This window comes from Arachis duranensis, chromosome 1 (genome assembly GCF_000817695.3).
Source record: "Arachis duranensis cultivar V14167 chromosome 1, aradu.V14167.gnm2.J7QH, whole genome shotgun sequence".
Classification (NCBI taxonomy): Eukaryota; Viridiplantae; Streptophyta; class Magnoliopsida; order Fabales; family Fabaceae; genus Arachis; species Arachis duranensis.
The window spans coordinates 93212886-93225175 of record NC_029772.3 but is presented as its reverse complement, the minus strand read 5'-3'; the positions used below and the strand labels follow the sequence as shown (position 1 = coordinate 93225175).

At 26.7% G+C, this 12290-nt stretch overlaps 1 protein-coding gene and 1 pseudogene across 1 annotated transcript; one reads left to right on the top strand and one right to left on the bottom strand.

Annotated features, from left to right (window-relative positions):
• The first annotated feature begins 3108 nt into the window (after nt 1-3108).
• On the top strand, nt 3109-3293 carry LOC127742581 (uncharacterized; annotated as a pseudogene).
• Nucleotides 3294-6329: 3036 nt separating this feature from the next.
• Nucleotides 6330-9172, bottom strand: LOC107461930 (axial regulator YABBY 5). The gene is made up of 6 exons (XM_016080491.3): nt 8755-9172; nt 8173-8292; nt 7341-7491; nt 6874-6922; nt 6671-6746; nt 6330-6419 (listed from the first exon to the last, which is right to left on the bottom strand). Exons 1-6 carry the CDS (start codon nt 8833-8835, stop codon nt 6330-6332), a joined length of 567 nt encoding a protein of 188 aa, XP_015935977.1. The 5' UTR covers nt 8836-9172.
• Nucleotides 9173-12290: the final 3118 nt, after the last annotated feature.

Genomic DNA, 12290 nt, shown 5'->3' with positions numbered 1-12290 from the left:
ATCAAATCTCTTTGCATGCTTTTTTCTATAAAATATCTCATTAGTTTCAGCCTATTAACGATGACGCAGCAAACACGAATCATAGACATCAAACGGTTGAATGCGGCTACACACATTGTCGCAATACTCGATTGAGATTAATAATTGAATTAGTCGATCATTTTAATATTATTATTATTTGAATAATTTTATTAATTACACTACTTTAGATTAGATAATATTGATTAGTTATTTCATATGTTTGTACCAGAAAGTGCTTCATTCTAGGTGAATTTCTCACATCATGACTCCTCCAGATATTCTGTTGTCGTCGTATTTTAGGGAGATCGGATTCGAGCATGCAGCAAGACTTAAGAATTTTTGTATCGGCAACATCCTTATGTTGAATGTATAGTTTGAGATTATATTTATATTGAATGTATAATTTGAGACCATACTTATTTGTATTAATGGATTTTATTGTGCTTGAATTAAGTATATTGGAAAAATTATCGTCTCATATGTACAAGATGTATCTCGTCCTCATCATAGACGAATTAATTATGAATATATCTCGTTTTTAACATAGACAAAAACATTCATAAGGATTGCAGTGTCGTCTGCAAACTAGATACAATGCTAATTAATCATTTATTATTTATCTCGTTCATGCCAAAAACAAAATACGTTCATAACTAATTCGTCTATACGAAGACGGAATATGTAATAAAATATATAAATATAAATAAATCCTAATATGTCTATTAGTATCATTTTAATATTTATTTTATTTATTTAAAAAACCATCATTCAATTATATGTGATTAAATAAAAAAAATAAAGTTTTTGAAAATTAATCAACTACATTTTTAAAATTGTAGAAATAATAATAATAATAATAATTGAATAAATATAATTATTGTTGATTTTTTTTATGATATTATTGTTGAATTGTTGAATTTTTTTTTGGTTTCCCACGGTATCCCCCAACCCGACAGGTCAAGGACTAATCCGCCGCGGTACTGAGCTCCATTTAAGGGTTTGCCGCTGGCCATAGTAATAGAGTTTCCTTTAACCTGTGACTATCATAGTAATTAACAATTTATTTATTATACTTTGATTCCGGACACCTAATACCCTAGGGTGCTAGTTGAATGGATATTGGGTATGATTTAAATACTTGTAGAATTAATGATTAGTCAATAAGGAATCCGTCAACTCTCGGTAAAGAGTTTGAGCTCTATGATTATAATGACTGAGAAGAATAAAACCTTGGTCAAGGGGATTGAATGAATGAAGAAATGAGTTTCTTAAATCATTCACAGTTCATTATAATAATGGTAGCAAGTTAGAGTTTGACAATTAAACCATACTCTAAGGGTTAACCAAAAGCTGAAAAGATAGAAGGAATTATACTTTGTTCTTCTAATGTTCTTAGTAAAAATATATTACTTCATACTACCGAGTCGTTGAGGAGTGTTGCTAGACGCCAACCTTGATTAGTAAATTTAGTATGACTAATTTACTACCCGCTTAGTATTGAACCTATGAGGTCACACACTAACGAATGTTCTAATCTTTGCTGTAGAATTATTTAATTATTATTTTGATTTGATCAAATAAATAATTATATTAATTCAAATGAAATATTATTATATTCTTTGCTAGCACCAAGAATATAATAATAATATGATAATTGGGAATATTAAATGAGATTTGAGAATAATTAGTTATTCTATTTCTAAATTTGAATGAGATCCTAACTAATTCTGTTTCAAATTGAGTTATGATATGATTCATAAATTTGAAGGATTCAAATTTGGAATTTTAAGATATAATTTAAATTTGAATTGAGAATCAAATTTAAAATCAATAACAAATCCCATACTATATATATGTATGCCAAGAGTAGAGGAAAGGTGAGAGAATAAAAATAATAGTTTTATTCTTTCACCTCTACACACATAAACGTATGTGAGCCTAATTCTTAGAGAAGAATTTTATGGCGTGTAAAGAGTTGCAAGAAGTTTCTCAATTTAGATCAGAAGTCCATTGGTCAAAGAGTTGACAGCAAAGGTTGGTCTTGGTGTGAATACGCATAGCGCCTTCGTACCATCGAAAGAGAAAAAGATTTTTTCTAACGTACTAAGGTATTTAGATCTAATCTACTATATATTTATTATTGAAATAAAGTTTAAGCACAAGATAAACTTTTAAGGGTTACTTCTTTTTTTCTTCCACTGTATGTTATGAACACGTATAATCCTTTCTTAACATGTTATATCTAAATAGTCATTAAAAAAAAGTGAATTTGATTAAACAATAGACACTACGGTAACATTAAACAATTCTTTAAATAGTTAAAAACTAGGCACTTTTTAAAAAAGAAAACGAACTAAAGCTTTTTCCCCTCAACTTCTGTTAATTATTGTAAACAATTCTCTTGAGATTGTAGGTCATTTTAAAAGTTTATCAAAGATGTGAAAGTAAAATGGACGACTTTATATTTTAAAAAATAAAATAAAATATCCCATAAAAACTAATGTCATAAATAAACATACCCAAAATATATTTATGTGAGAACAATAATATAACTTTCACATATTAATTATGTTTCAATTTTATTATGTGTTGATATGTTTTATCTGTTGTCTGTGATTAAGGGACAACAGCACATTTAAGATGATGGCCAATAATCAATAATATATATATGGTAAATTCTAGCCTACCCTTTCTATAATAACATGTAATTTACCCTCTGTGACATGTCATCTTTTAATTGGTTGCTATGTTAACTATGGTTAAATTATTGGTAATTAAATTATAGTCCAAAGTGGGTGATTATGTAATTAAATACCTCCAAATTTAATTTCAATGCCATCCAAAAGTCCCATATCATCATCACCATCACCATCATCATCATCATCATCATCATCATCATTATTTTCATTTTCTTTTTTGTCTTCCCCTTCTACACTATCATCATAAAAAGCCATCATAATCGATTTCACGTTCTTAAATTTTAAAATTTTCTGAATTTCGCAAACGTAAACTTAGTCTCACCTGGGCTAAGTTCACAAAACAAAAGCAGTTTTTATAACTAAACACAAAGAATACAAAACACAGAACACGACCTTACTTGAACAGGATCTGTTCTATAGGCTCGTACATCTGTATCCTTGAGTTCTAAGAAGACTTTGGTTAAACTATGACCGTGAGGTCAGAGCGTGATTAATTGTTCCAAAGCGCATGCCATCTGAACGGTGGAGGATCGTTCGCGCTACAACCTTGTGGTCGAGATGGTCTCAAATATTTTTTCCCTGGCCATTTAATTAGTTATTTTCTCTAAATACTTAGTGTGTGTTTGGATTACAGTTTGCAAACAGGAGTTTGAATAAAATTAATTTTGCAAACTTGATTTTGATGAAAAGTAAGTTTGTATCAAGTGATTTATGTTTGGCAATATTTATATCAAAATGAATTATAGTAAAATAAATGTTGTTTGGATTACACTATTCAAAATCACTTTTAGATACAAAATTACTAAAATAGACATCAACTTAAATAATTTTTGTATATTATTTTAATTTAGATATTTGAATAGATGTTATTAATTAATTCTATAATAAAATTAATATTTATACACTAAGATAAAAATAATATATAAAAATTGACAAAATATACTTTTAATTAAAACTAACAAAATATAAATTTTAGAGAGTACTAAAAATAATAAAAAAATTAAATATTTATTTTAGTAGTAATTGAAATAAATCAAAAAAAATTTATGATATTTTTTATACAGTATATTTTTAGTACTCTTAGTACTCTTTTTTAGTATGTTATAATTTTTTATTATTATTTACAATTAACTTTTTGTTTAATTTACTTCATCTAATATGATCAATAAATTATATTATAAAAAGATAATTAAAAAATAATACAAAAAAATCACCATTATAAAAATGTATAATGTCAAACAAATAATTAACAAAAAAATAAAAATAATAAATAATAGAAAAAGAGAATTCATATAAACAGAAATACTAAGAATTTCATAAATAATACAATAATAACATGCATAAAGGATAAAGTTGGTAAAATGTAAATAAAGATTGAATGTTGATGGCTAAAAACTGTTGGTGAAACGCAGAAGCTTAAAATTGTTACTTTTTGTAAACGTGGTTTTGAAGGCAAAATTACTTGTTTATGAAAAAAAAAAATTTGCCAAACCAAAGATCGAAGCTTTCAAGAAATCTAAACTTGCTTCTTCTTTTCCAACTTGTTTTTCAAACACACCCAAAGTGATTCAATTAAACATGGCCATTCTAAGTCCTTCATAAACCGTAGCAAGATTTTATGTACATTTTTGTTCCTCAATAAACCGTGGTAGCTTGCCACGGTTTATGATGATTCTCTTTTATGAGTAATCTGTAATATTTATTTTTTCAAACAATATATATAATAATGATCTGCAAAAGTGGCTGCTTCATTTTTAGTGCTTTATTTCATCAAAGATTCCTGTGCATATGTTGTAATATATATAATGGAAGATGCCATAATGCCAAAATGGTGGTCCATGAATTCCTTTTCTAAAAGGCATTCGTTAATTTATGAGTTGGAGTCTATCTACTTGTACTCAGTAGGATCCAATCTTTTCTTTGGATATTTTACTTTAATTTCAAAAGTAGATTTCATGAAAAATATAATAATAATTATATGTATAAATTAATAAAGAGAATATACCAAAGAAATTAAAATAAAGAATTCCCTCTCCCTCGCATGCACTGAGAACTGCTCCAATAAATTGATCGACAATCACACTTTTATGACAAAATGTTCAAACTCAATAAAACAGTATATGTATAGTACATCGATTGGTTGGAAATTAAAGCTATCATCCCTTCAAACGAAGAATGTTTGTCTCACCAAAAATGGAACAACGTTTCATGTCTTTTAGCTTCCACATATATTATTCTTAATTTATTATATCTCAAGCTTGCGTAAATTAATAGTAAACCGTATAAGCATTTCATTTATCCATCATTAAGAAATTCCTTTAATTAATTAGATTACCCTTGTGAGAGTCTAGGACTTCCATTTTATTTTGAAGTTATATGTAGCCTTCCCGAATTTTAGTTAAGAGTGCGTTTACATCTGGGTATTTTTTTTTTTAAAGATAGGTAGACTATGTCATTTGAGTTATAACTCATTGGCTTGGATTGGGTATTTTATTTAACCTTTTTTTTTACATATTTATAAACAACAAAAAAAATTTTTCAGTTTCTTTTATAAAAAAAAGGATAGCTTTTGATTAAAATTAAATTTTGGTATTTTTCAATTAAATAAAAAATCAAACTGTAAAAGCTTTTCTCTAAAAAATAAGAAAATAAATAAACAAATTCTAAGATGCTTTTGGACTGTGATTTCATTATTTTTTGTTTTTATTTTTAATATTTTTCTATAATTTTGTAGAAAACAGAAAATAATAAATAAAACAAAAAACATAATTTTATTTTTTATTATTATATTTTTTTACAAAATCCTAAAAACATTAAAAAAGAAAACATAAATAAAAACATAAACCAGCCTAAATCTTCTATGATCATGCATACTACCATTGTTTTGAATATAATCTTTGATAATATTGCTTTATCTTTATGTATATACTATATAATGCTTTAGTTTTAACAAACAAATATAAGAGCCTCTTTTCTTCATATCCTCCCATCTCCTGACATAGAAGCACATTTATAATTGAAAGATTTAACAAATAATCAAGCAAATTTTTATTTTCTAGTAAATTGAGAAATAGAGTTTGTTAAATTTATTTTCTGAAAAAAATAATGAGCCAGTGTGATAATAATATATACAGTAAGATTGCTCATTTTCCTTTATAATTATAAAGTTTACGTGATAATAATGATATTGTTTAAATCTGTTTACTCTCATAATTATAATCGAAACGTTTATTTTTTTTTTATCGAAATAGAGATAAATTCCAAGAAATAATGAATTATTTGAACATGTAATCAGCTATAACAAGAAGGTTGAAGTTGTAATATATAGTAAAATATATATATGATGACAAGGGGAAATTAAATAGCATTCAAACTTGAAATTAAGTAAAATCATCTTGAACAAGTGGAGTAAATAGTACATACACTACTAACAAAAGAAGAAGAAAACAACAACGAGTTAATTAAATATAATATTGTCCTTAAGTATCATAATAAGTCAGGACCATATTTTCCTTACTTGACATACAGACTCACATGAAACTGAAATCCTTCATCACCCTCCATCATAAATAATATATATTGAAGATCATAGCCTTATATTATGTAGATTCATTTATTCAACAGTGCAGGTGCAGCCCTTGACATCAAATGCTTCTCCTCCAACATTAGCCCAAAATGAATATGAGGAAAATGTGCCCACTGTATGTAAAAAGAAATAATTTTCAAGTTAATTATTATGCATATATATAAGAATTAATCTTAATGCAATTCTTTTATATATACATTGCCAATATAGTTCTATATATTATATAAAATCTAATAATCTAATTATCAAATTACACGTATAACTTTTAAAATAGTAATCATTTTTGTATGATGAATGTAATAATTAGACAAATAATTGTATATGTGATCATAATTATATAATAATTTAATCTTGTTATTCGTACGTTCTTTGCTGCAGTACTGAATGCTTCTCTGTGACTGATATCAGGATTATTAGCCTTAATCCTCTGGATCTCTTCCCTGAATATCAACAAAGACATTTCAAAGATGCTTTAGTTAACGTTGCAAATATATTATTATTATTATTCAATAGAAATATTATCACGGTAACTTATTATTATTTGTAAATGAATAAAGCATTAGTTACTTTATGAACTGATTATAAGCAGAAGGTACGCGCTGCCTCTTCTCGGGTGCTGGAAAAAGAAAATAACAATTCATCATAATCACGACCCCAATTTATTAAAAAAAATACATATATACAAAAAAATGCAGTTATTAAATTAATTGTTATGTATATTTAATATAAATAACTGATTTGATGATTAATTTTTAATAATATACTGTATAACATAAAAAATGTTTTACACAGTTATATATTTATTTGTGTAATTAATATAAAAAATATTTATTTTTATTAATATGACGTTATATAATTAAATACACCATATAAAGTTGATAGTTGAGAGTTATTAAATGAAAATTTAGTCAAAATAGTTGAATCATCTAACGGCTCTTAGTTATTAATTTTGCGTGAAATGGACTGTATTTGAGTTTTAGACAAAAACGAAAATTTACAAAAATAGTAAATGGGTAAATAGTAAATACACTCACGGCGGTTGACAGCCCTTTCCTGAGTAACATGATTGGTAGGTGCACGCATTGATGCAAGCCTACTACTATTGTTGCATTTGGAAGAGGAGCCACCATTATTCATATTAATATTTGTGTCAATCCTATACTCCTGATTGCACTGCCCAGGGCCCTGCATCACAACATTTTTTTTATTTTCTTATTTATTCCAATCACCCCCCTCTTCAATTTTAATTTGCAAATAGGGTGTGGTAGAGAATAGGTAGATAGGTATCTGTGGCTGAGATTGGTGAAGAAATGAAAACAGAAACAAAGCAGCTTTAAAATCACTGAGCATTGTTGGACAAAGAATACAACTCATCAAACAAAAACCCCTCATTTAGGGATCTACACCATATTATTAAAAAATGAAAAACCTAGCTAGGGATTCGAAATTTGGAATCAGATGAAACGAGATTATTATAATAAATTTGGATCCTTTTTGTATATACGTGATAGTATATGGAGGGTTAGGGTTTAGGAGAGGAGTGTAGATAGTAAAAAGTGTGAAAAAGAGAAAGAGAAAAAGTGTGTAGGTTCCTTGGTTATGGCGGCTGCAGGTATAGTAATAGCTTCCACCACTAGTGAAGCTAGCTAGGACCAATTCAATTCGATTTTGTTACACACAAAGACAAAAACTTATCTACCTGAGAGAAAGAGAAAGAGAAAGAGAGAGGGCTTCGATTTTCTCAAAAGGAATAAATAACAACATCGCAGAAACCCTAGAAAGTTAGGTAGCTAGGAATTAGGATCCTGAATTGAAATCAAATCAAGAGAAATTGAATTAATAGCTGGTTTCATTGAATGAAGAGACCTGAAGATCTTGCCATGAGAGTGATTGAAAGGCCGCAGCCATGTTTACGGACCAGAGATTGGTGCAGTGACCGCATCGAACCGTTACCATGTCGAACAAGCTGGTGCATGGAACGCTCACCTGAATTCAATGAAGAAGATGATGATTAAGATTTAAGAAGATTCGGAGGTTTTAATTTTCTTCATGACTTTTCTTTGACTGCAAAAAAGGAAAAGTCCATAACAATAGATGGAGACCTCACTCTATCTATCATAAACACCCCCCCAGAAATAATAATAATAATTAATAATAAATAAACTCTTTTTAATTAATTATTTAATTATTATTAATAATAACTACTGGTTCACGAAAAAAGAAATAAAGCTAAGGATCTTAATTTCCTTTTAGTCCTTGTATGTGTATATAAATGAACAAGAAAAAAAAAATAAATTAAATAGGGAAATAATGAATGAAAATATGTATGTATGTATATGAATGAAGAAGGTAGGCAAATTAATGTGAGGATCAAATAAATAATCAGATCTATAAGATGAAGTAAAAGAGAGAGGATGAAATTAAAGTAATATATATATATATATATACCGCAAGAACAATGTTGCAAAAGTTGCAGGGTATGTAGCACAGTTGCTCAGGTCCAGCATCCATGCTGCAGCTCGACATCATGATGATGATGATGATGATGTTGATGATGATGATGTGTCTCTGATCTACTCTTCTCTATGGAAAGAACAAGAAGAGAATAAGAAGAAGATGAAGCAAGCTAAGGTCTTTCTCTCTCACACACAGGAAATTAAAGTTGAAGAGGGCAAAGGGCTTTTTATTCTTCTTCTTTGCTTAGATACCGGGGATATATATACATCAATAATAATATTATTAATTAATACTAGAAAGAAAGAAAGAAAGAAAGAAGGAAGAATTAAGTGATGTTCTGAGAAGAATTTGGATGGAGAGGAAGAGGGCACAAGGCAGAGAGGGAATGCTGGGGCCGACCGCTAAACCAAAACAAAACTGCTTTTTAGTTTATATTTCTACCATATTAGAATCACTTATCAAAATCAACTATTAATATAAAATATATGTTAAAATATAAATAAATATTAAAAATAAATTAAATTACACATGTATTTATATATAAATATATTAGTAGCTGATTTTGGTATATAAATAATATTTTTGAATTCGTATAGTATAACATTTTATACAGGACTGAGTATCTATTTGGATTCTTTTTCTAGTAGTAAGAACGGAGTTTATATTATTCTTTTTAGTGATTAATATTTCTTTTGTGACTTAGTATTTGGTATTTTGTATACACATAATATGATTATCAATTAAATAAATTAAAATTCAATTTATTGTAGATCGAAATTTTATTTAGAGATTCGATATTGGAGATTTAATATTTATTGGCTAACGGTACATCTTTAAATAAAATTTAGATCTACAATGAATTAGTTTTTAGTCTATCTAAGTTAAAAGATATTTTAGAAAACTAAAAAATTGTTGTTGGCCAATAAATTAATGCATGCATTATAAAAGACTAAAAAACTCTCGATATTTATTTAAACGAAAAGGTTTAGAGAACTAATTACAACATAAGTCACCAATGAACTATAATTCAAATGACATAATTTTTTCATATTCATCTAAAAATTGTAGATTTGAATCTCCTATTTTTTAATTGATTGACTTTAATTAACTACACTTCTAAATAATTTCTTAACAAAATTATATTTAAATAAATAAATAAAGTAATCACTTGACTAATTTAAATCGTTAAATTCATATAACTTTAATTATCATGTGTAATTCACATCGAAGTTTTGGCACTCATGATTCTTGTACACCTTACAGTTAGTCTTTTCAAGAAAGAACCAAAACTACTAGCTACATATGATTCAATTGTAATTAGTTTATTGTGTTTGATCATACTGTAAAAAATGTTATCAAAAAATAAAAGAAAGAAAAGAAATTAATAGAAAAATAAACTTAGTTGTGTATTTAGGGTTTGCTTAGTATTATTCCTTCAAACCTCCCTTTAATTAAGCTGGAGGGTGTATCCAAATCTAAAGTTACAAAGACATCATCTGCAAGCTAAACTATAACTATTACAGCTTAACAATTAAGATATTTAATAGAATATATATTCTAGGAATTGGATTCAACGGGGTGCTTATGTAATATGCTTTTTAGTATTTATAATTAAGGATAATTAACTACTATAAGAAACTAATAAAAATTAGTCAACATGAATTTAGATGTGTCGTTTTTGGTTTTAGAATGTGTACTTTCTTTTAAATGTGGAAAATTTTTGTTGATTGATTATTAACTGATTTCTGTAGAGAGATTTTAAGAAATATTTTTAAAAGTCAACTTGTGTTTTCTGGAATAAAAAGACTAATATGGCTTAATAATTTAAAAATAAAAATATAAAAATCAATTTTTAACATATCTGTGTCTATTATACATTAAGTTTAATTTTTTTATAACAACAGTAAAGTTTTATCCTGTTATGTGAAGTGAGTTACACGAATAAAATTAATACGTTAATAAAACGTATTATTTATCATGTTTATTAATATTTTTTTTTACGACTATCTTATATATGTATAGTTTTTTTTATTTTTATCTATTTTTTGTCATATTTATCTTTCATCTACTTTACCTTTTTTGTTAGATTTTCTGTTGATCTTCTTTTCACATATTCAAACCATCTAAAACAAAATTCTATCATTTTTTTAGCAATAGTTATATTCCAATTTTCTCTCTTGTACATCTTTGTCGTTTATTATTTTATCTATATGAATTTGGCTACTCATTTTTTTTAATATCTTTATCTCTGGAATATTTAACTTATGTTGATGTTTATCTTCTATTATCTAAAATATTGTTCCGTATATTATATATAGTTTGTCTAATGACAACACCACCTTTAAATTTAAAACAAAAATCTTTTTATCACAAATAAAATCAGACGCATTCTGAACGTTTTAAAATCAGTCCGCTAAAAAATTATTAAAAAAGGAAAAATAGTTTCGCGTGAATAATAATACATAAACTTGTATTTAATAAAAGTGAAGACTGAAATGATGATTATTCACTTGAAAATATTTTTACATCAAGATTTAAATACGTGTAGTGTTACGTTAAAATATTTAATTAAATATATAAAAATATGAATAAATTTAAAGTGTTTTTTTTTTAATATATATAATAATATTATGAAGTGGGAATTTATTATGATTGAGGGGATTGGAATATGAGAGTGACCACTTGCACTACTCGATCAGAAGACACACCTGCAAAGTCCACAGCGGACGAGGGGGGCGAAATTTTATATCCCACTTGCACTACTTAAAAAAAAAAAAAGAAAAGCTAAATAGATAGACTTGAATTCAAGAATTTCAAATTCAGCTTAGCTTCTTAACAATTAATTTGATCATATCACACAAAATGTCCAAAATATCCATCTAAAGTAGCTAGTTATAAATACAAGGTACAACACTATATGCGATAGATTAATAAATAAGAAGATTTTCAATTGTACCGTCAGTATATAATTTTTAATCATTTATTTTAATTATAAAAATATATATAATATTTATAATTAAGATCAATGATTAAAAATTATTGAAATATCAGTACAACGGTACACTTAAAAATTTTTTTAGTAAATAAAGCAAAATAAAATAATGACAATTTTCTCTTACTTATTAAAAAAATAATATTATTTTGCTACTTCTTGTTTCTAAAATTATGAAAAGAAATTAAAATAGAAAAAATAAAAAGAGATTTTTGTTCGACTAAAACCTTAAATTATCCGTAATAATAGAGTTTGTGTGTGCATACCATATGTGGTGTTTGAATTTCATATCCCATATTAGATAATTGTACTATAATGTTGCTGTCAATTTGGGTGGTAAAAAGTGAGGGATGTCTTTCATTTCCTTTAACGACTTTTTTTCTAGCAGCTTTATTTGTTTCCAAGGGCTAAGCAAATCAATCATAAAACTTTGGAACAGTTACATCAAATATATATAAATATGACAATCAAAACCCTAAGGACCACCATAAAAAATGCTTCATTTATACATCTTGCTTTTTGCTTCTGCTGTTTC